At 40.8% G+C, this 25,558-nt stretch overlaps 2 protein-coding genes across 16 annotated transcripts in view; both read right to left on the minus strand.

The window, feature by feature from the left end:
- Positions 1 to 4,833, minus strand: part of rheb (Ras homolog, mTORC1 binding) — a 42,888-nt gene extending 38,055 nt beyond the window's left edge. Inside the window, exon 1 of the mRNA XM_064331094.1 lies at positions 4,556 to 4,833. Coding sequence (XP_064187164.1) covers positions 4,556 to 4,607 — 52 coding nt within the window. The 5' untranslated portion in view covers positions 4,608 to 4,833. The remainder of the gene's footprint in view (positions 1 to 4,555) is intronic.
- An 11,501-nt stretch (positions 4,834 to 16,334) lies between these two features.
- ptprma (protein tyrosine phosphatase receptor type Ma) overlaps positions 16,335 to 25,558 on the minus strand; it is a 204,457-nt gene continuing 195,233 nt past the window's right edge. For 8 of the 15 annotated variants that reach the window (XM_064331104.1, XM_064331096.1, XM_064331107.1 and 5 more), the window contains 7 exons: positions 24,208 to 24,357; positions 23,499 to 23,672; positions 21,698 to 21,829; positions 20,442 to 20,567; positions 19,713 to 19,878; positions 17,928 to 18,070; positions 16,335 to 17,311 (listed from right to left, as the gene is read on the minus strand). In XM_064331104.1, coding sequence (XP_064187174.1) covers positions 17,258 to 17,311; positions 17,928 to 18,070; positions 19,713 to 19,878; positions 20,442 to 20,567; positions 21,698 to 21,829; positions 23,499 to 23,672; positions 24,208 to 24,357 — 945 coding nt within the window. In that variant the 3' untranslated portion in view covers positions 16,335 to 17,257. The remainder of the gene's footprint in view (positions 17,312 to 17,927; positions 18,071 to 19,712; positions 19,879 to 20,441; positions 20,568 to 21,697; positions 21,830 to 23,498; positions 23,673 to 24,207; positions 24,358 to 25,558) is intronic. The other 7 variants (XM_064331098.1, XM_064331108.1, XM_064331101.1 and 4 more) reach the window with 1 other exon arrangement.

The following is a 25,558-nucleotide window of genomic DNA, read 5'->3' on the forward strand; positions in this document are numbered from 1 at the left end:
CAAAAAACGCTTCCTGCACCCGCCGGCAAGGTGACGGCAATGGAGCGGGTTCAGTAATATTTGGCTCAGCTTCAGCCAAATATTAAATCCCACGTGGCCATTTTATCGTAGGAAAAACTGTCAGTGACATGTAGGCGGTGTTGGTGAAGTAGACGAGAGGCGTTAACAAATGGAAAGCATTAGCAACCTCACGCGAGTGCACTATACAATCTTACAGCAGTGCACCTTCACACTGGATTTATAACGATTCAAATCGCAGAAAGACACTTTTTCCAGTGTGCGGCTTGAGATTGATCAAACGGCAGCAAAATTGTAGGACAATCTGGATGGTCTATTTTATGGTTGCTTTTCAAAAATGTGCACGACTAAGGACATGGTTTGTTATCAAGCAAATTTTGAAAACCTGGATAAGCCACAATCCTATTAGCAATGCATTAAAATGCTGTTTTTCCATTGACTGCATCTCCCATCCTTTTTCATAGGCTGTTGGCCAAATTACATTTCTTTTTGAGTGATCCCTGCTGAGATTACATTTCTTATTTCTGAATGGGAAGTGCTTTGTCTTTTATGCCGATTCACAATGAATTAATTCAGCAATTCTGTTTCTTTTCTCACTGAGCCTATCATCATTGAGGCAGCGGACCATACAGGCTAAGCACAATCGCCCCAGTGACATTGCCTTGAGCGATCCCGAACTTCGCACCACAACGTCTCACAACCGCACCCGTCCATCTATGAGCCTAATGTGAATCTGCAGAAGAGCAGAAGCAGAGAGAGGGGACAATGCGAAACGCAGGCCGGCATTAATTTGGAGATTATCCCCGTAATTCAATTTTCAGCTTTTGCAGGTTTTTAGCTAAGAGGACCAGGCCCGCCTCCAGGAGGCTGGCTGTGCCAATTGCTTCAGTTCTGTCACAGTTCTGAGCTGACTGCTGTGATTCGCTGAAAGGGGGGGGGGGGCTAGCTTCTGTCAACAGCTAGGGGCCATTTATTCCCCCTGAAGCTGTGATATTCCCCACATTATGAGAGAGTAACCGGTGCTACTTGAGTTTTAACACTTCTTGAGGCAGATTTGGAGGTACTATCATAACCACAGAATGATCTAACGTAACTATTCTCACATAATTAAAAAGTGCTCTCACAATAAATACATTTCTGCTAACAATCGGAGAACATATTTAGTGAAACAGTCTCATGATAAAGTGTGTCAAGATAAAGCTGTTTTTTCCATAATACTACTTTCAGAAAATAAAATAGCCTACATGAATACATCATCCGATGTGTTGTAACAATGTGGCCAATGCAACCTTTCCGCTATTTGATAAACAGGCTACTGTTCAGGATTAGACATTTCGGAAATAACTTGTATCTTTTGTCTTATTACATTAATTTGTAAGGGTGCCTCGACATTTGATCTTACACTCAGCCTCCCCATCTTTCAGATGCTGAGAGAACCTCCACAGGCTTATGAATCAAAATCCCTCATTGACACACCATTACATTTAATCATCTTTCAGAATCCTCTTTTTACATATGGACTAGACCGTCAAAAATTACTTCAAGGTAACCTCATTCCAGATTATGCTTCATTATGGCGTATTTTAGATGGCAGTAAATTCTTTCCTAGTAGCTATAAACTTCATCTGAGAGGGAGAATGATGTGTCCACATGGAGTGTTCCCAAAATATACTCACAGATGCGGGAGTGAAACTATCCAGGGACCCACAAACAGAACATACACTTGGAAATGTATGGCGCTCAAAGGCTGCACAGAAAGCACACCATTTTAATGAGCACAATTATGTTTCCCCAGAGAATATTTTAACATTTAAAGTAACAGGATTAAATACAAAAGGAAAGCTTATTAACACTGCAATGTCCTTCTGCTCTCCATGACCCTTGACAATCAGACTCTCCTGCCATTCACACGGATCACGTCACACCGTCTGGATATCAAATTGTATCTGCTACAAAGCCAGGGAAGTACACAATGAGCGTGTGGCAACAGCTACCGAGTTCAAATGTGCCCGACTCCAAATCACCTGGGGCTGCAGCTAGGCTAATTCACGCATGACACAATGAGCCGTTAATCCCTCCTCTGTCACAATTCACAGCAGCTTCCACACACATCTCACTTACTGTGTCATCTCTGCCTGTCCAGTTGCACACACACACACACACACACAAAAGTAAGACCAATAATAAAAACCTGGCTCATCTGCTTTCAGTTATACTGAGGAAACAATGCAAGGGAGCATCACGCATCAATAAGCTACAGGCTTCAGGTGAGGTCATCTCTTCCTGTAAATAAGTGTTCTAGGAAATTAATGTGGTAACACATTTAAACTGCATATGCCACTAAATGTAATGTAATAATAAGGTATATTAACGAAGAGGCAGACAGCAAACAACAAACAGCTGTGAGCACTTTCCCCCAGTAATGGATGTGGTACCAGAGGCATATTAATTTTACTGGTTAAGCATACACAACATAAAATACTAAACCACAATGAACTGTGCTCTTAACTTCAACAAATTGTTAAACACAAAGCCTTGCCTAAGAACGCAAAAATGGATAAGTTCCTAAAAATATGCAGCTGCACACGAGCACAGACCGAGCGCAGAACTATGTTTCAGTGTGGCTATAATGACATCATTTCATTCGAAACTTGAGAGAAGGTTTGGAGTTTTTTTTAAGGTTCTGGTATGTAGGTGGTCTAGGATCTTTCAACGTCATTGTAATGAATGGTGATATCGGAATCAAACTAAATCGACCTGGAGAGAATCATTTCATTTCTAAAAGCTTTACATGTCATTTGGAGTTGAATAAAAATAATATAATAAATATATAATATATAAATAATATTTTGGACTTGATGCTCCTCGGAGCATTACCTTATGGTTTCATATTACATGGAATGTTTCCCATTTTCCTTCGACTTGCCACTACAGATATGACTTCCATTGAAAAATCAAACCTAGTTAGAAAAAGTAACATAACTTTCAAACCAAATCTAAACTGTGTTGTTTCTGTGCAGACCGACAGAAAACTATGCAAAAATTAAACAAGGCTATGTCTGAATAATCAGTCCCATCCCAGTAATTAAACTCTATACTAATGCATTTATAAACCGAGTGCATCAGTACGTTACCCGAAAGTGAATACAAGAAAAAGAGAGTAGGAGAGTAGGCGGCTGTGTTTGAACAACAATCAATGAAACTTCTGGCAACTGTAACTTACCAGTCCATTGGTGTTTGCAATACTCAGTGCTGTGCTTGAGTTCTGTAGTCTGCTATGTTAATCGATTGGGCTAATTTAAATACCATAAAAATGTAAATTAAATGCAAAATGAAGTCGAAAACTAACATTTTCTTGCGCGACATACTCGCATGGATGACAGCATCCCAATGCATGTTTTACGGTAGACTAGCCACATCGTGCGAACGTTAGCTATATACATGTATGTATGATACATGCATCTGGAAGCATGCAAACCAACAGTGACACTGCACCCAGCTCCGGTGGTGACACACCTGCTGTACGAGCCATACGGAAAATAGGCATATTTGGTAAATAGTCTATAAGCTAGGTAACCCAAAATGAAAATTTGCTAAAAGCAAGCAGGCAATGCCACAAATGTGGACAAGCATTAAGCAACACAGAAGGCAGGCATCGTTTCAGTTTTTAATAGAGGACGTCAGTCCAAAACCAGTCCAGTACAGCTAGGAAAAAAGTTTAAATGCAATATAGACTACACAGTTTACGGATGATGCATTCGCTGAGGTTAGCAGTTTGTAATGTTTTATCTCCTCAAACGTATCTAGCATTACCTAATTTTAACCTAACTTGCTCGCTCACATTAATGGCTTGGATATGTTCTGAATCGTACTAGGTAAGTTCCCAAATAACGCACTGGCGTTAGCTTCCTAACACTGTAGCTAGTGATGTGCCATCCTACAACAGTGCAGCTAGCGCTGGCTACCCACTATCTAGCTAATTACACAGCTAGCTACATGCGCATGATATTCCCTCAGCTACAGCTCACGAATTTGCTTAGCAAACGTTAAGTACTGCTTATTTGTAATGTATGTATAGTTGCTCCTATACACTGCATAGCCACAACGATCGCGGCCGCAGGATGAGATTTGTAACACACTGAGAATGATCAAGTACTTGGGTAGCTAGCGTTAGCGAGGCAGCTTCGCTACAACTGACAGCTCGCTTGACAGCTAGCGTTAGCTAGTTATCCTCAACATTTTTTTTAAGTCACAAGAGTAACATTTCGCAAGCTATCTAGCAAACTAATATCTAATATAACTTAAAGGTTATTTTTTTTTACCAGAGACTGTAGAGCTAATCTATCCGGGGTCTACCTTAACGTTACCTAACACTCACCGATGGATAGATACACGATTCCCTAGTGAAATATTAAATATAAGCTACGAGCTACTATTAGCATTGATTAAAGACTAGCTAGCTAGCAAGCTATGCTATTCACCCAACAATCCAGTGCAGGTGAAATTGTTGCAACTAGCTAGTTAGCTTGCTACTTACCCACGGATCTGTATCCCAGGACGGCGATCTTACGGGATTTCGGCTGCGGCATCTTTTTTCTACCAACAACACGACATCAATATCAACATGCAGAGGCCTGCGGGGTGCACTGAGCCAACCTAAATTTAACAGAAATTTACGATTTGTGTTATGAAATATTTTAAAGAAACTAATAAAGTATTTTACGATTGAACCTGTTATCTGTTAATTTCTCAAAAAAGAACTCGAGCATCAGTAACCTCTGCGTCACTCCCACGGCAATCCTGTTTTAATTATTCATGAGAATTGTCTGTTGGTTGGCTGTATTAACGACAAAGGCGGGGATTTGCCCCCCCTCGTATGTTGCTATTGGATCACCAGTGGTTATTCTTTTCACTGATGTGAACGGCATTGGTTGGTGGGTACTGTAATGTCTACGGCTGTATGTGTGGCGTGGGTGGTTACAAGGGTTGCCATTCAGACGTCAGGAGGTCTTTGACAGACGTTTAAAGGGTTGCCTGAAAAGGAGGTTTTTAATTTAAAGTCTTCTGAAGAGTGTTTCTGATATGTTGGACAAGTGGTTGCGGATTTTTCTTCATTATTCTGTGAATTCCTATGTCATAAACTGTAGAGGTCTTCCCTGGCGATTATTGCGATTATTGAGCTCACCGGTGCTCTATTTTTTCTTAATAATGTTCCAAACAGCTGATTTTGGTAAGCCTATGGTTTGCATTATGTCTCTGACTTAGCACAACTCTGGTTCTCATGTTAACAAACGGCAAGAACAGACTCCAAAGGCAACAAAAAGCCTAGAATAAAGACTAGATACAGAAAGCTCTCTTACACCTACACTAAGGAAGCCTGCCTAATCAGAAGCACATGTGAAGCTGTTTGTCCCAAATATTACGGTACCCTAATATATATATATATATATATATAATATATATATATATATATATATATATATATATATAGATTTTTTTTTTTGGGGGGGGGGGGGGGGTCAATGTTTAAGAAATGCTGTATTTTTGACATGGTTAAACCAAAGTGTATGAAAAATAAAAGCTGAGAGTCTGCACTTTAACCATGTGTGAATTGTTTGATTACAAATCTAAAATTGCGGAGGAGTACAGAGCTAAATTAAGAAAAAAAAATTACTCTCACTCTGCACATATATATATAGTTTCTAGAGAAGCACAGCTTCAGTTTGTTTTCATGTGCAGCCAGTGATGTGTAGCCAGGACTCTATTTGACTGGTCTGGAATTTCAAACCTAACAATCTATTGATCCATCAGTATACATTGTATTCAGAACATGGCCACATCTGTTTTAGGTTTTCATGCCAACTTCCGGCCTTAATTATTTAATTAGCCCTACAATTTATGCCATCTGACATTTAGCTGCTGTACATTTCTTGATAAGTGTATGAATTACAGCCAAAGACTGTTCTTCTGACCCAATACAAAACATTTTATAATATAATCTATGAGTGAACCAGTCTTGGTGCATAAGGCCAACAAGACGGAGTGTAGCACAGTGGGTAAGGAACTGGGCTTGTAACCGAAAGGTCGCAGGTTCGATTCCCGGGTAAGGACACTGCCGTTGTGCCCTTGAGCAAGGTACTTAACCTGCATTGCTTCAGTATATATCCAGCTGTATAAATGGATACAATGTAAAACGTTGTGTAAGTTGCTCTGGATAAGAGCGTCTGCTAAATGCCTGTAATGTAATGTAATGTAACTCTTTCAGCCAGGGAAATTGGTGGAAACAAAACCCTGCATACACACCCGCCCTCCAGGACCGGAATCGCCCACCATTGCTTTAGAAAATATTCACCCACATGAACCTTTTCACCTTTTCACATTTAGTTCTGTGACACATTATCATTTTTTAATACACTGAAGTACACTCCCTCTTCACCAACACAATAAATTCAACACATGTATGGTGTTGACAATATGTTTTAGTCAATAACATTTAAAAAAGGAAAGCTACATTTTTACTTTCAAAAGGCATTCACTGACAGTCAAAAATGTATACAGAAGCTGAAATAATTTGTAAAATCCCCAGGCAGGGAACTATCTCTTTTAGATCCCAAAGTCAATAAGATAACTGAGGAGAAGAGCGATGTAAGTGATGTGACATTTGGTGAGTGGAATGAAATGTGTCTGTTTGAGTTCCAGGCTATAGCAAAGTAGCTTTTCTATAAAGCTGATGGGTGTTTTTGACCTTACCAGAGGCAGTCAGACTGGTGAGTGAAAGGTGGATTAGATTGGAAAGATAATGATTGTAGGTATGTGGTTCTACAGTCAGAATGAGTGCAGTGCAGAGATGAACAAAAATGAAAAGAAAATATTTGATTGGACAGTAAGTGGCTGCCAGAGACAGAAGGCCAATTAGGGTTGATGCAGACTGTTTGACAGAACAAGGTAGACCATGATGAAGATGGATGGGTTACATAAGGGGTGTTCTTCGGTTATAGTTTCTAATTTCAATCGCGGACGTGGAGGCTTTCACATTTCATCTCATGAGTCACGTCAAACATGCTATTTTTATTTCCCCTTGTGGTGAAACTGAAAATTACACTTATACACCAGAAATCTTTTATGTTTTCATTTCAATGTTTTATTTTCCTGTCCACAAGGGTAGGTTATTCTGGGACATCTATACAAGGAAGATGCTTCTTTCCTGTTCTTCCAGTCTTCAGCTAGTGGAAAATAATATCTAATAGTGCTGCTATTTAACATTGGTTTATTTATCAGGTCCATTTTGTATAATTTCTGGAGCCCAGTAGTACTGTATATCTGTAGATAGTTGTCAGTTTGTTTCAAACCTGTCCTCTCAGCCTTTATCTCTTAAAGAACCATTGCATCAAAGCTGTTCGGCCCTCTTGTGGAGCAAGTTAAAATTACTCTGGACCTAAGTGAATTTCATTTTCCCTGGATTATGAATATAAGAGCAAGCAAGCTGGTACCATGCCTACTGGAGATTTCTTTTGTTCCCCTTGAGTAGACTCACAGTTGTTTCAGGCAGGATTTATGGCCCAGTGGTGACTTCCTTACAAAGGAAAAACGATTAATTCTTCATGGGGATTCATCACATATAGTTGGATATGGTAGCGGTTGTCATCTCCATAACAACAGCTACTGTTTTCTACATTCCTCTCCTTTGTCTTTTTCAAAACAGATAATGCTAACTGATGGGAATATGCCATTTAATAGTCATTTGTGAATTCATGTAAACATAGAAACATGGAACATTAATTATTTAAATGAATAAAAACATGTTTATCAATAGGGAAATGTTGCTAGCATGCAGTTGTTAAAACAAGTATGAGTGAATTAATGGTAGAACAGAATTTCCAATAATACCAAAATATTTAACATAGATGAGTGGTAAGTAGGGCTGTACTCGTATAGTATGCTTTCTTACCATCATAATGAACACAACCGTCTTGTAATCCAAGTGTAAAACTTTATAAAGCCTTCAGATTAATTTGTTTTTGGTATATAGCAGGGATCTCAAATTCCAATCCTGGAGGTTCTCGGTCTATTGCTAGTTTTTGGTGCCGAATTTAAGCACTTTAGTCAATGATTAACCAAAGAATACATACACCTTAGCTGCTGCTGAAAAGAAAAAAACTGCTGCCACAAAAACCTGCATGCAAACACTGCGATCCTTCAGTACTGGGGTTTAAATCTCTGTTAGTTTAGTTAACCAGATACCTGAATATACCATAAATGTTGTTTTTTATGGAGTTGGAACTGTGGTACCAACATGTGTAGTCTGGCACAACATCGCCATCTGCAGTTCAAGACATGTGATGACCGGCCCGCTGTAGACTACACAGTCGCAACTGGAAAGGAATTCTGCATTTTCTGGGGGGAAAAGTGGCTGTATTTAATCCACTGATGCATTTTATCTACTTGGATTTATGATAATTTGGTTTGACTAGCTATAAAGGTAAGATGACAATATCAAAAAACACAGGGCCAGGTTACATAAACAGATGCAGTAAAACATGGATAGCTTTGCTTTGGAACAGTTATTATAGTTTAGTTGAAACCTGGCATCATTCACTCTGTCTACATATTAAAATATCAATAATCTGGAATGCAGTAAGATTATTATTTCCAAATCTTTAGAGTACATGCTTAAGTGAGTAATGCATGTTTTTTTTTTTTACGCTGAAAACCTGGCTGCTCACTTGCACAAAGAGTAAGCTAATATTACCCTTACTATCTTCTGTGAATTTACAAACAGAGTGTCTGTTTGTAGTTTTCGAAGTGTCTGCTCGTAAGACAAAGGTTCATCATAACACACAAGGTTTTTTTTTGCCCTTTCTTCTCATCCATTAGATTCACCTGTCACTCTGCAGTTTTTTATTGTGGAGCTCTCCTGCCATTTTTACTCCAAACATTTCCAATTTTATGGCCCCACTACAAAGGCAGTTCCATAAGTCACAAAAGTGGTATGATGCTACAATTAGGAACATGTCTGCCTATTGGGACTATCAAACCTCTCCTTGTAGCGACAGTTGCACCTGTAACACAAACTATTTTAATGAAAATTGACCAAATAATCTTGTTCAAACACGCAATATCTGTATTAACTGCCAGTCTCCTTTTGCCAGAGATGGACACATACCTGCACTCAGTCACCGTCACAGATTTTCCAGGGCAATGAACCCGCTAAAGCAAAGAGTCCTTAGTACAGTGATGCTTCCCGTGAGTACCAGTGCAGGCTGTGACTACTGAAATCACCATTTGTCCAATGAGATGCGTTTCAATTGTTTTCAATACTGGGAAACGAATGTACTCAAATCCCACGAGGGAAATGCTGTACAGTTGTGTCTGCCAGTAATTATATACTGCAACCCACACAAAGGTTCAGTGCATTTATGGGAGCACCCTATTCCATATTGGGACAACTTCAACATTAAAAATGGCAGGCAGTGTAAATAATTACATTTAATCAATCAGTTAGATATTATACAATTAATAACAGATATCAAAGGATTGGTAATGTAGTGAGAACTGAAATTCATGCTGAATCTTAGGAAACATAAAGAATGTGTTAAGGGAATTGTCATAAAATCAAGGTGCACTTTGTCCTAAAATGGTCTTCAGAAATGAATGCAGTTTCTTTGTACACTATTTTTTTAAACAAATATCTGTGTGTATAGTCAGTCGGGTAAAATTTCCTTTTTATATAGTATTGGCAGTACGATCCAAGAGTTATCTGCACTCTCCTGCACAAAGTCACATCACAATAGAACCACCTTTATCTGTACGGTCCATTATCTTCAGGTTTTTATAGGCTAAGTGCAGCACTCTTTTCTTTTATAAATACCTGAGGTAAAATAGTTGTTTATAAGATATGATCAGTGTCATTTTCTATTCAGTCTTGAGTCAGACATTTCAGCTGAATCATTTTGACATGAAGGAGGAATGAACACACTTTTGGTTCTATTGAACTGAGCTGACCTGTACCAATCAAGTTCACCTTCACTAGATACTTCACATCCACTGGCAGAATTACTGCCGTGCAGTATATTATTATGAGTCATTAAACCTTGTCTGTGGGCCACTAACTCTGTCCCTTTGAAATAAGAACAGGTGCTTTACACCCCCATTAGTATCACCAGCTTTCGCTCTTTGCTCTTGATTTTTAAATGGGAAAAAATAACTTTTTCTCAGAAATTGTGATAACTTAATAAAGAATGATTTCACACAGACAGACTTGTGGGATTTAAAAGCCAGAGCCAGCTGGCATTGCAGAGTTTTTTTTAACGTTTTTCCTAAAATTGTTAATATAAACACACAGGTCAACTTGTAATAGCAAGATGTTTCCTTATTGATAACTCTATTTCATGAAACCAGCTGGCTTCTACCCCCTACCCCTACAAATGGCATTGTTGGCATTGGTTTATATTTTGGACATGCTGCTCAATGGGTTTTGCTTCTTTGGCCTACATCACAGATTACATCACTTTGGCTAGGGTTTTCCAAAGAAGGGTGGCAACCCTGCAGCCCCAACATCCTTGCAAATTATATGTAGGATTCTCTCACACATACATTGTGCATTTATTATTTATTTTTAGACAAGTAGCTAGTAGGAAATGACCTCTTTTATTTAGGACACAGAACAAGATTTTGATAAGTGATACTATTATTTTTTTTTCTCCAGAATTTAAGTCTATGTTGCTCATGATGTGGAGACCCTATATTCCGGTACCTGTGGCCTTTAGGTTACAAGATCAGTTCCTTACCCTTTATACTACATTATACAAACCAATATAGTGTATGCTTATTTTAAATGCTTGTGAGGTGGCAACAGCAGTTACATTTATACAGATGAGGACATCATGTTTTTTTCGTCAACGAGCAAACAATTCCCACTGAAAATTGACTTACAAAATCATACTAACTTTTCAAGAGCAGATGACTGCTTAAATGATGTATGGTTTGATTTATTGTAAATAAAAATAATGCCATATATCTGAAACTACCTCTGGAACAAATAATATATGTGGCCATATGAAGATGGCCATTTCAAACGTTGTAACAAGGTTCAGTTGTTCCTCTCTCCACAATAAGCACACAGAATTTACTGTGCGTTCAATAAAGATACAAACAAACAAACAATCAAACAAACAACACACAATAGGAGAACGGAACACAATATATAGTTCCCGCTTGCGTCTCATTCCATCCAGCCCCATGTCTTGCTGCCAACTGAAGCAGATAGAGTTAGCGATCACGAACATTGTAAACAGCTGTGATTACCTGCCAGCTAGACCACTCCATCTCCACCTGCAGGTGGCGGCCTGACCACACCACCCCTCCACAATTGTGCATTGCCTTTATCATTTCTGCAGCTCTCTCTCGTAAATTATACACTACATTTTTAGATTTTATAATATACAGTGTTGCAGTCAATTTTAGAAATAGCTGAAAATAAAGGTAACCTGCATGTACCTGACATTTTATTAGGAATAGAGGAGACAAAATTACTGACCTATACACAAATTGCCCTTGAAAGGGAAATCTTTTTCCTTTTTCTTTCAAACCATGATGAATTTCAAATAACGTGGAAAAATTGGTCTTGCAATGTTGTGGATATGGCTGTTCTTTAAATAAAATAAAAAAATAAAAAAAACCTTTATTGTATACATTTGTTTCTATGTTTACTTTCTGTACGCTTTACAAAAGCATTGTGTCTGTGTGCCATGTCCAGGAAAAACATAGGACCTGTCCTACAAATACTATGTTGTGCTATACTGAAAAAAAATGCTACTATAAATAAGTGGCACAGTAGTGTTCCTCTTGTACTACTTCACCCCAAACATTTAATTAATGGCAACAATTTAGGCAGAGCTTAATGGATTGAATTAGCATCTATAGTATCGTAGTCATAGAAACCTTTATAGAGCACACATATCTTAACCCTGCTCATTCTATTGTGTTCAGAATAGAGTTGAAAGCCCACTTGAATATTTTATTGCAGTGCCTCAAGCATGACACTAATGTTCATAATTATATATATATATAAATATTTCATAATATATATATATATATATATATATATATATGATGTATCTCATCACTATACAAATTATGTACAAAGATACAAACCATTTTTATATACAGTTAAATGCAAAAGGACTGGGCCAGTGGCACAATTTTGGTTTTATACTCCAAAACATTGGATTTGGAAATACAACAATAAATATGAGGTTAAAGCACAGACTGTCAGCATTAATTTGAGTGCATTTACACCCATATTGGGGGATCTGTATAGGAATTACAGCCTTTTTATACATAATCCCCCCATTTTAGGGGAGTGAACACAAATGAACATAATCTGAAATAGTCATATTTAGTACTTGGTGGCAAATTATTTGCATTTGATGACTACCTGAAGTATACAACCCGTAGACATCACCAGACACTGGGTATGCCAGGCCTGAACTGCAGCAATCCTCTGTTCCTAAATGTTTCTGGGGCGTTATGCCTTCAGTCTTGTCTTCACCTAGTGAAACATGTTCAGTTGGATTCAGGATGGGTGATTGTTTTGGCCAGTCAAGAAAACCCCTTTGGTTGCTTTAGAATTACGTTTGGGGTCATTGTCCTGCTGCAAGGTGAAATGCCGTCCAAAGAGATTTGAGCCATTTGCTTGAACTTGAGCAGGTGAGACGTTTCTGTACTGTTCAAAATTCATCCTGCTGCTGCCAACAGCAGCCACAGCATCAATGAAGTCAAGTAAGCCATACATGCCCATGCTATAACATTACCTCCACCAAGTTTCAGATAGGGGTCGGGGTGTGCTTTGGATCATGAGCAGTTCCTTTCTTTCTCCACACTTTCCTCTTTCCATCAGTTCACTATAGGTTAATACATCTCATTATTTTTATTTAAATGTGCCTTTTTAGCAAACTCTAACCTGAACATTCTGTTGTTGAAGCTTACAAGTGGTTTACATCTTGTGGTGAGGTTATGCTGGTGTAGTCTTTATGGCAGTCTTTGACACATCTATGCCTACATCCTGGAGAGTGTTCTTGATTTGTTCAACAGTTGAAAATATGTTTTTCTTCACAATTGAAAATATTCTTCGGTCATCCACTACAGTGGTCTACCAAGGTTGCCATTGCTAAGCTCGCCAGTGCATTCTTGCTTCCTAACAATGCATCAGACAGTGTATTATGGCACACCCAATGTTTTGGCAATGAAGGCAATGGCATTTTGCAATGCATGCAATAAAGGTTTTTTAAAGAATAGTCTCTGAAGAATTTATTCAGATTTTTGAGCCACACAATGGCCTGCTTTACTTGTATTGACATCTCCTTGGTCCTCATGTTCAAAGACAACGGCAACACATGCAAATTCCACATCTTGACCTTTCGTAGCTTTCTTGAGCATGAACTAGGATGTAAAGACACACGATTGGCCAAGAAACAGCCAAGCAGCTCATTGTTCCATTACTTTTCCTTAAAATAGGGAGATTATGTAAAAAAAGGCAGTAATTCCTACACAGATCACCTGATATGGATGTAAACACCCTCGAAATTAAGTTGGTGATCAGCATTTTAACCTTATATTCATTATTTTATCATCAAGTACAATGTACTGGAGTACAGAGCCAAAACAATAAAAATTGTGTCACCGCCCCAATACTTTTTCATTTAACTACACACTGCATGTAATTTACATGCTGCCTTTAAAAAAAGGAAATATTTCCTGAAATAAAATGAAAATGGCATAACTGTAATGCATGCCATTTTCATAACGCATGCAATTCTGTTATCACTTTTCGTCGCTGTACAGCATAATGGGAACATAATAAGGACCATTGAAAGAGGGATACTGCATTTGGAAATTACATTTACAGGATTTGTAGCACCCTAGGCCCTGGTGAGCATCATGTTCATGCCCTATAATCCACCAAGAAGTGCATCAATTTTATCATTTCAGCATTTCAGAAAAAAATGGCAAGTGTAATGGGGTAATTTCATTCCGATACCCCTGCAAGAGAGAATGACGAGTTCCAGTCTTGTTGGACAAGAATTCTTTATTGGTAATGCTGACAGTATAGAAGAGGGAGGGGAAAAAAACAGTCATAGTAAACAGCACAGACTTTGGATTTAGTGAGGTCCCTCTGAACAGCCGAGGTGACTAAATCTTATCTGGACCAATATCTATAAAGTATTTCAGAGGTGGTGTACTGATCACATTCCCCCTGTCCATATGCTAACCTTATTCATTACGAGCGAATCCTAGATCAGCACTTCTCTGAGACTCTTTTAAGAATAGCAGACCTAGTGTCTTTATTCACATTAGGGGAAGAGGCGTTGGACTGCCTTTACCTGTCCGTTATGCGGCAGTGAATTGTAGCAGTTCAACAGCACCTAGATTGTGGGCCAAATGGCTGCCCGCCCAGCAGTTTGGGGCCTCAAAGACTGACACCTCTGATCTTACCAACTGCTTTCAGCAGATTCCAGGGTGACAAATTCTCACACCTTTCTGGGTGCTGGCCCAGAGTACAGAAAACCCTCGCAACTACAACAGCTGCTGGAGCATAACTACATAAAATCAATTTAGTTCTTGTACCTAAGCCAATAATTTCAGAAAATGTAATTATAAAACGTTCTGTAACGTTTTCAGGTATTATGGTGAAAGTTAGATCAGCACACACAAGCATTAGCACAGTAACTTCTTTTCCACCTTAGGGCTGTGGGAGGTATGACATGGGAACAACTTGACGTAGGCAAGCTTTTTAGTCAAAGATTCATACAGAGTGATGATGCAGGATGAACTGTGATCCTCCTTCCTTAAATTGATAAAACGGCACCAAAGTTTCATTAAACCTTTCAAAGTGGTTCTTACTCATAGCGTTTTGGGTTTTGTCATATCTGGCAATGGAGACCATATCCCACGAGGAACTGAAATAGATTCAAAGCAAAAGAACTTTCTGACAATACATGTAATTAAAGACTGTGGGCTATTGCCTTTTTTGCCTCTGCTTTTAGAGATAAAACATCTTTTTTGTACCTTTGTGGCATGCAAAGAACCACACAGAGCCAAACATAAAAAGCTTTGAGCAAAGGTAGTCAGACACCTAGGTACCTACTGAAGTATAGAGATGAAAATAGTGTGTTTTGACATAATTTCTCACACAACTTACTTGAAAAGCGGTTCTTTGGAAATTAAAATCAATTTTCAGTCATTTTACTCTATGTACCGTTTCAGCTCTCTTCAACCACAGAACTGTCACAGGAAAACCGAAGAAGAAAAAAAAATCTTCACAAACCAATACCATTATCAAATGACTGAAAATGCAGAGTAACTAAAACTTAATTGAGAAATAATTATATGAAGCACCCCTCCTTTATGAATGTTTTATTTGTAAGTGTTCCTATTTTCTGTTTCTTTGTTCAGAAATACAGAATAGAAAATCCAAACTTTGTTTTTCTTTTTTTCTTTCTTTTTTCTATCTTCTGAAATTTCAAGTTCCCAGTGGAACTGGAACTGGTCCATAGGAGAAACAACCTCTGCTAATTTGGGAAGGTTCACACAAGCATATGGATCCTCTGAAGCACAGGCAGGTCCCTTCTTTTCACTTTGCAATAGAAGTTACCGCACTGGAGGACTGCAGCATTGAACGAATAATGTGGTGAACATTCAGCAGAGTGAAACCCTCCTTTGCTGAATGATGCTATGGCCAATTGTATGGTGATGCCCTATGGGAATCATCATCAGAGTTAACACTGTCACAGTCAGAATCTAACCAAACCATGGAGTGCATTAGTGCATTAAGAATAAGTGCCAGATACATGGCCTCCTTACAGCAGATTTTGGATTGCGTCATAATTTCACCAATGCTTTGCAATTCCAGTCTGTTCAAAATAGTGCACAATCAATAAAACATGCTGTACAGCCATCCAGGTACATCTTTAAATTATAGCTTGTGTATTTTTAGAATAGAAAGCTGGGAAGATAAATGTGAAAATACAGAAATATTTAAATATTAGACGACCTAACTCCGGACTACCCCTCATTTTGATATTTTGGAGCTTTTAAGCTCTTGGACGTTGTTTAAGACGTAATTAATAATTAAGGGCTTAGTTGTGTTTACGATGCAATGTTCACTTGTGCAAAACTGACCTTAGTGAACTGAAGTGCGTAGGACTCAAGAGTAAACATTTAGATTAATAACATATCCTGATTGAATGACGTGAAAGAATGTTAGAAGAAATATAATGAATTTAAAAAATGGATAAGAAATACAATATAAGCAGTAATGGCAGATATATGTATGTATTTGCAAACTGAAGTTGTTTTTTTACATACAACATAAACAAAAGGCTAACAGTATTATCTGAACAACATTATAGTCTGAGAAGAGAGAAAATAATAAATCAAAAAAACATGATTGTCACTCAATGTGCTTCACAAAAACTTACTCCGAATGAATAAATAATCTGCAGAACTTCAAATATTTACAATATAAACAAATGAAGAGAAAATAAGCTTTGGATCTTCTGATCGGACGTGACATAAGCTCGCATGTGAATTGTGCCAACGTTTTCCTCCTTCAACATGATACTTGTAGCAAAATACAGCAACGACAAAGTAACACTTAGAATTTCATTTCTCAATGTCGGTTTGTTTACTTCAGCTATACACACACTGGGCTCTGCGTCAACAAATGTGATTTTTTGGAGAGGAAAAAAAAAACTAAGAATAAAAAAAAAATTAAACTTAAAAACATTGCAACGTTACGCTATATCGCATTCCCCACAAAAACGGAAATGACACTTATCATCCAACGAGGATAAAGGCAATAACCAAAGGTCACAGGCAAGAGGAGAGGTCAAGACTAAAAGATCTGGACCAAATGAACTGTTAGTACATCACTGTGCTCCTGCTCGCTAAGATGGCAGGGGTTCTCATGAGAGGCTAATACAGTGACACGTGTCCGACCATTTCTTGCTGCGCATACATAGCGAGGGAACGGGGGCGTGTGGGGAGCGGGGGGGAGGGGCAGACCACCACAGACAGGTCAGATGAGCAGTGCAAACATCTGGTCCTACCAGCCTTTGTCCTTCATTAATTGTGTAAAAACACTAGTCTGAGCAGCACGCCTCAGGTTTCCAGCTAACATTTAAACATTGTCCAGGTAGGCGGGGCCAGGGCAAGGGGGGGAGGTGGAGCTTGTGGCAAGTTACCCAGAATTCAAGTATTCCAGTGCGACTTCATAGCAGAACTTGTACTGATCCTGAAAAGATAAAAGTAAATAGAGTTTAAGGTTGCTAAGGCCACAGTTTCCACAGCAAGCAAGAGCTGAAAAATTGTTTGTCCTCCCATTCCTAAAATTTGCTTCAGTTTTGCTGATCGCTTTTCACTAGCTGAGTGTTTACATGCTTTATTTGCACTGCTTTGGTATCTAAAGGAAAACACTTATGAAGACTTCACAGACTACCTGTTGCCATAGCATAAACCTGTGTTAACCTGGCTACATTTTATATGTTAGATTGTTGAGTTGAAGACAGATGCTACTAGGACTACACTGCACAAAATGAACCACATTACAGGTTATGGTTGTGTTTTGTAGATTCTAATGTTTTTAGATTTATTTATTTTTCTATATTTTTTCAGGTTTATTAGACAGGAGAGTGCAGAGAGACAGGAAGAACCAGGAGGAGAGAGAGGGAGAGACATGCGACAAAGGTCGGCGGTCGGACCCGAATCGCCGACATCGCGGCTCGCAATGAGCATGTGGAAAGCGCCCCACGGGCCACGCCACTGGAGGCCCCCCATGTGTTTAGATTTGAATGCATATACAGAAGTGCAGTTAGCTAGGAAGGGCTAAGCTGTCAGCTGTAATAACCTACCAGTAGGTCCACCATGTTAGGCTTGTTGTTCCTCAGTGTCTTCACAGCGTGGAACACGTCCACCGAGCGCTGGTGGCGGAGCATCTCGCAGACGATGCTGATCGCGCAGAACGTCCCACTGCGGCCTCCGCCGTTCCTGTCCGACCAGAGAACGAGAGGAAATGCAAAAGGAGATATTTTAGCAGGCCAAAAAACCTAACATCCACCACTCCTGGATAAAGCCTCTGGCCAGGGCCCAAGCGGCTAAAGGTGTAGAAACAAGGCAGCCTGTTCAGAGCTTAATTATTTAATAATATTAATTTACTGGTGACTTACTATACGTGCTACGAGCAATTTCTGTACTTTCCAAGCAAGGGAGAAAACTAGGAACAGTACTTCCTCCTTTAATAGTACTTCCATTTTCCTTTAAACAACAGAACCTCAAGAGGATATAGCCATATAAAGCAAGTCCAATACATAATTTCAATAATCTGACTATTATACAAAACTTTTAGCCAATCAGTTACAATAGATAAAAAAAGAGCAGGTATAAATTTAAAAGCAAATTATCATGGTGGGATCTCTCCTAATTTAGTAATGAATTAGTGAGGTCAGAATGGTCCAAATGATGAACTGATACAAGAAGAGTTGTGTCGATATTCCCCTTTGTTCCACCGCTGTGTAAAAGGGAAATTACATTTTCAGTGTTTTTAAAAACCTGACCTGTAGATGGCGCTGCTCCACCTCTTATTTCATCTGACAAAAAGCACATTAGACGAGCATTCGAACGGAACAAAGCAGCGCACTTCCATTAATAAATTAAGCATTGAATGGGAGTGTTTTAAAACCGGGGTAATTAGCAGGTATAGTGCAAGCAAAATGTTTCGGTGAGGTGCTTTAATGTTGCGACCGCGATTAATGCGAAGTGTCACTTCAGATTCAGAGTTCTGTTGACAGCACCTCCGATTCCAGGGGGGTTGAGCGGAGGGAATGGCTTTCACCTCTTCAGCTTCTCCCTCCTCGTGCGCTTCCTCTGTTAACATCACTGGCCCTTAAAACATTATCGCCGCTTGTTTTGTGCGCTGTATCCTGGAATTACGCAAGGATGCTGTAAGTCATCTGGCCTGACATTTCAGAAAATCTACTTTGTGGCCAGTGTGCGATAAACACGGTGATTTCAGGCCTGGGGGTTTCCTTGAGTGCCTTTCTGACAATTCTCCAGTTTTGTGTGGGCCGAGTAAACGGTCACAGCGAGTCCTGCTGGGCAGTAACAAGAGTCACATGCTCCTGGCATTTCCCTTTGTCTGTGGCTCCCCCCGAGACGGGCCGCTTTCGCGCGCGTTTAACCGCGTTTGCCTAGCGAGCCGGAGAGCGTCGACGGCTACTTCTTTTCCCTCCCCCCTCTTCCCTGTCCTCCCTTCCCGGGACGTCCCCCTTTCTTCCCACCGCCCCGCTCTGGGCCTCAGGAAACCCGGCAGCCCCTGCCGCCAAATTAGGGAGCGTCCAAGTTCACAAACCAGATTGAGCGTCGCGCTGCAGTCTGCAGTCTCTGCTCCGGTGACGCGCAGCTGGTTCCCAGCCATGCTGGCTCGCCGCTGATATTGTTAAAGAAAGCTGGACTCCTTCCCTACATTTGTTCCATGGGCCAGAGAACGGAGCTCTGTGCGCGATTTCTTTTACATTCACAGATGATCTTGACTAAAAAAAATAAGCCGCGGATTGGTTGACATGGACCATGTGACGTATCTATAGGAGGGAAGAAGAGTGGGTTAGGCACAGGGTTGGAGGTGTGAAGGCGGGGCTCTTACAGGCAGTGCACCACGGTGCGGCCTTCTCCGCCGTCGTACTCCTCCTGCCACTTCTCCACCTGCCGGATGAGCTTGAGGAAGGAGCGCTTGGACACGGGCGTGTCCCGGTACATGGGCCAGCCCAGGAACTGGAACTGCTGCACCATGCGGTACCCGTCCTGCGGCTGGAGGGAGGGATGGAGAGAGAGAGAGAGAGAGACATAAGCTCACTGAACACATGCAAGCCCTTCATCAACTGCTTCAGCAATCAACTGATGAACACCAGGATTTGGTTAACATTTGTCCTTGAATCAGAAACGGAAGCTTTTTAGTGATTTATGAACTGGCTAAACTGTGGGAAAAAAAGAAGTTAATTCTCACATTTAGCTGTGAGCCAATGTTAAGGACAAATGCTAAATGAACCAAACGTACAGTAAATGGCCACAGGACAATGTGCAAAGGCGCGGACTCCAGAGTTGATTAAGCACACCAGAAAATCGCAAGCTCTGGACTTCAGCTCCCACTGCACGCGCTCAGTGAGACGGTTTGTGATACCCTGCCTTTTCAAATGTAAAGGCTTCATTTGGATGATGCAATTGGTTTTCTGACAGTGGAGGGCCTAAAGTAGATTGGCAGGTGGGGGAAAAAAAACACGCAGGGAAAAAGAATCGGATAAAAACGGTCCGGGGCAGAAGCTCAAAGCCTGTCCCGTCTTTTCACCACAGAGGAAGCCGGTCGGTCGTCTTACCCGTGCTGCGTTGTAAATGCGGAATATTCTGCTGATGATGTCCTCCTCCAGGTCAGCTGACACAAACTCCACTTGGATTGGCCCATGCCTGTGGACTCCGTTTTCGGGCCAGTACTGAGGACACAGCTGTCAAGACGGGAACGACGCAAACGTGAGGAGGATGCTTATTCGGTTTAATGAACTTTCATTCTCTTTGATATCGCGCAGAAAGTCCACGAGGACTTGGAAACATGCTTTTAAACACTGTTTTTTTTTTTTTAAACACATCAATCACTGGTCTCTTTGTTCTGGGAAGTTATGTCCCCACTCTGAATCCCTATTTTCGCTCTGTGTATCTGTATGTATTTCTACAGTGAAACATCGTGTTGCCTCGTGCTCAGGGATGCATGATCAAAAGGTGCTGGGAAGAAGGCTGGGTTTTTTGGCCCAGCGTGTCTTATTGATGGTGTACTTTTCGAGTGTCTCTTCACTGTAATACGTGCTCTGGGGAGCTCTCCTTTATGTTCAGTAAGAGGCAGAAAATCTCACAGCCTCGTCGTTAACTCCTTCTCATAAAAGAGATTACTGAATTTACATGCAGGCGCGCACAGACACACACATGCAGACACGCACACACACGCAGACACGAACACGCATGCAGACATGCACACAGACATTCAGAAGCACACAGACACACACACACGCACGCACGCACACAGACACGGGCACGCACACAGACTCACATGCACATGCATGCACAGACACACAGACACATACACAGAAAGACAACACACACACACACACACAGGCAGACAGACAGACACACTCACACATTCAGACACACACAGACACATGCACAGACACACACACTCACGCAGGCACACACACACAAAAGCATGAGTTAAACTATACCAAAGGAACATAAAAAATAAAAAAAGGCCATAGCTTCGTTCTAGACCGTATAAATCCTGACGAGTTCAACAGCTGCTAAACTGACACCGGTGCTGAGCCTACTGCGGGCTACACCTGGTCTCCAGGCTACAGGCCGGGTATGAAATTAAAGGCCGATCACCCAGGGGGTTACACTGAGGAGAAAAGCTGTTTCATGCTACGCTTTGATCCCTGGGTGTTTTGACAGGGCCCCGGGCCTCCGTATTCAGCCCTGATTTCATACGCCGCCCTACTGATGGCTAACACATGTCCTGTCCTTTCCGCGATACTGTTTCCCGCAAAGCGTACTTTAACACGGGAACGTGTTCCGTTCGTTTCGTGCCTACCTGGGCCGGGTCCACATCGTTCAGCATCACTATCGAAGTGCAGTGGTAGTCCAGCACCAACCTCCAGAAATCTTTGACCGTGTTCGGCAAGGGATGCTGGGTAACGATGAAAGCAGATGGCTGCTTGTAGCTCTGTGAGAGAGGGCAAAGAAAATGTCAGCATTTTGTGTTGGCCATCAGAGGCTGCTTGAGTGACTGATGGACAAGTTCATTTTAAGAAGACTATTTATTCTACGTCATTGCATTACTATTATACAGATCAACATCTTCTCCCACAAAATCATTTGGATTTTATTATGGAAAAGCTACTAAGTTTCATTTATACCATTATGTACATATTTCTCCAATTACTTATGCAAAATTTGCCACATTGTTCCATTCTTGAAAGCACATTTACAAACACGTCACTTTTTAACAAATATTTCCACGACAATAGGATTGATCATAATCATCTGTATGGTAACCGCAGATAAATTGTTGAAAAGGAGACATGGAAACCAATAAATATTTACTTGGCAAATCCCCACCCCCAGTTTTGGTTAAGCCCAGTTTTAAATTACTCGTAAAGTACTCGGGAATGATTATATAAATGGATATGTAATTTATAACCCAACATGTAACCGCATGGTGAATAAGGAATGCTGACGCGGGGAATCGGATCTCTCTCCTCGCTGGTATTAAGACGTCACGCTGCAGACCGGTGATAAACCGCCAGCCTCTGTCTACACCTCGCTCACTGTGGAAAATCTGCTTTCCTCATAGATATTCTTCAAATTCGGTCTTAAAAAAACTGAGACCATTGTATATCTTTATGTATGTACTACAGGATACTCACTATTATATCCTGTGAGAGCAGAAACGCTGACTCGGTACTTTTTACAATCACAGATTAGCGTCATGACTAAAAGCCTGTTTCAGGAGATGCTACAGCTAAGGCCACAAGTATTTCCTGACTTAACCTATAGTTCTTTCCACGAACGGCGGTCAATACAGGACTTTCTGTAGCTGCTTGTTAAGCAATCAACACATCGTGGTACTTCAATCGTTTCAATCAATCGACTTCCTCAAGGGTGTCCGTCTTATCAGGAAAAGGGCCTGTATCATGGGCTTAGGCCTTTGTTCTAGCCCAGCGCCAAGACACTCGATACAGCTAATGCACTAATCATGGTCTTAAATCGAGACCTTGATTAGTCAAATTAGGCGTTTTAGTGTTGAGCTTGAACCAACACCTGCATCCCTTTTCAGACTAAACTGGACACCCCTGGTTTAGAAACTTGCACCCTTGCGCCACTAAGCTCTTAAATTTGCCCTTAATTGTATGATCGGTTGCATTACATTGGCTGCTTACTACTGATTGCTGCAATTAGACCGCTTATAGTGCCTTGAGGATGAGAGCTGGAAAACAGATTAAACGTTTCCCAGCTCACGTTTGGGGAAATGCTCGCGGCCCTAGTTACCGCAGCTAACCGTTAGCGGAACTGCTTGTTGCGGAACACGGCCTATAGAGGAAGCGGACGACCCGCTGCTCCACTCGTCCATCCTGCCAAAGTCTACAGGGGAGAAATTTTCGCTTCACTTGGAAGACTCACTAAATATCTGTGTCAAACCCGAAAGAGTTCTCTCTGGGACTCACTGCTCACGGCCAACAATAGAATGGCTACATATTTAATGTCATGTGTCAGGATCATTAGGGAAGAGCAAATATTTTGGTGGCACATGAAGCTTGCGTGCACCCAATGGTTCGGACAGGCGTTTTCCGGTGGGGCTTGGCGCGTGCGTGACATGGGGCGGGGCCACGTACGTCCATGAGCGCGGCGTTGATGTAGTTGCTGCTCTCCCCGTCGATGGTGATGAGGAAGGGCAGGCAGCGGTCGGGGGGGAGCACGTCCATGCAGCGGTTCTTCTCGTGGTTTCTGGGAAGCAGGGCGATGCTGCAGTCCTCCACCCGTAGCGTGGGGGTCACCATGTTCAACGTCTGGAGGGGCGGGGCCAGATGGATACAAGCTGAAATGCTATCCCTTGAAAGGCCCACTTTCTTTAATGACACTTTATACAGGAATGTGTATCCAAAAAATATGATAACACGCAACCGCATTCAAAATATTATTAAATTATAATTACTAAAAGACCAAAAATCGGATGAAACATTAAGTCATTTGGAGACTATTTTGCTTGCGTAATTACCATAGTATTGGTATGTGACCTCAGCACTGTGGCAATTTAATTCAGAGGTCAATTTCAAGTGAATATCCAGACTGAGTGTTCACACCATGTCAGACCTCCAGCTCTTCAGAAATGATTTACTTTACCTCGATTTTTTTTTGTTTACAAATTTGAAAATGGTAAGCGCATATCTTTATCTTATGGCTTAAAGAACACTTATTGTGTGAGAAAAGCGATGGCACAGTCTTCAAAATCAGTCTCAGGCGCAGGAAGGCGGGAAAAGATTTCTGCGGAGCTGTGCTGAGAAAAGGGCCCGACGCATGTCAGAGAGACCCTGAGGACTGTACCCTGAACTCCTCTTTGATCTGGCTGGAGTTGGTCTGGGGGTCCAGGCGGTTCATGTCGTAGTAGACGGAGCGTAGCTGGGAGGCAGGGATGGTGGTGTCCCCGCACAGGCATGCCTCCAGGATAGCGTCGTGAATGAAGACGTACTGCTCCTGGGGAAAGACAAGAGTCACATTGAGACGTCCATCAAAAATTGAAAACCTTCTGGCCTTCGGGGGATGGCCGTCTGGTGAAGTGTAAACCTGTCAAGGGGTTTCGTTTTTTACACATCCAGCTAATCCACCGCCATTGTGTTAATTAACCAATCAAATCTGGCTGGAATTAGGGGGCTTTATTGTTTAATTAAAGTAGCCCTGTTTTTCAAATGTTAGGACTCAAAGGCCATCATGATTTGTGCATAATAAAAATACATAATGCTTTAATGGTCCACAGTGTGGCTGAGCAAATAATCAATAATCTTAAGGAAGTCAACACTTTCTCAGAGGTTCGTTTTCAGATATAAAGAAGTATACCTAAACAGTGTAATGTTAACTTAAAATGCCCTATTACAAATGCTTTAAATGTCAATCTTCAGGGAAAACACAAAGAATTTCTCAGAAAGCACTTCTAAAGTTCTCTTTAAAAAACAATTTCTTAGTGTTACTTTTATACCTTAATTTTTCTATGTCTACATCAGTGGTAAAATGGCAGTTGCATCTCCTCATTGTGACAGTGGACTGAAATGCACAGCGAAGCACGGTGACTTCTGCTCTTGCAGTATTAGACATCTTCTCAAGGAGAGAGGGGAAATATTGCTTGATGTAAATCATTTATGAAGTGACATTTTGAAAAGCTCTTCCCTTGTCACTTTCGAAAAATTCTTTGACGTAGAGGTCAGCGGTTTTCGGGTTGGGCTACTGTGACGTCACCAAAGAGATCGCTGTTGTCCTTGAGTGACGCAGTAGGTGAAATATATTTGCTGGCCATACGGCACAGTCACCATAAGCTAAATTATGACAACATGCCCACAACTTGTTTATTCAGCGAACAAATTAAGAGTGTCAACTCTAAGAGTGCTGTTAATGCTCTAGCAGGGTTTGGTCTTAATGCTCTAGTTGAAATTTACACAGAGAAACAAGTGGGGTTCTGTAAAGCAAACAACCCAAGAAAGCAAATGGCTGCAGCTGCAAGGAAAAAGACAGACAAAAGGTCACTAAGCTCAAAGTTATTCAGAATAACAATTTATGCATGCCATTCAAATCCCAAACCAGTCAAACCCTCCCTTTAGCTTTTACCCTTTAGCTGAAGTGATGGTTGCATTTTTAATGAAAGTACTGTCCATTCATTCCTTAGTTGCTAAAATTGCTATTCACA

The sequence above is a fragment of the Anguilla rostrata genome, chromosome 4 (assembly GCF_018555375.3).
Source record: "Anguilla rostrata isolate EN2019 chromosome 4, ASM1855537v3, whole genome shotgun sequence".
NCBI lineage: Eukaryota > Metazoa > Chordata > Actinopteri > Anguilliformes > Anguillidae > Anguilla > Anguilla rostrata.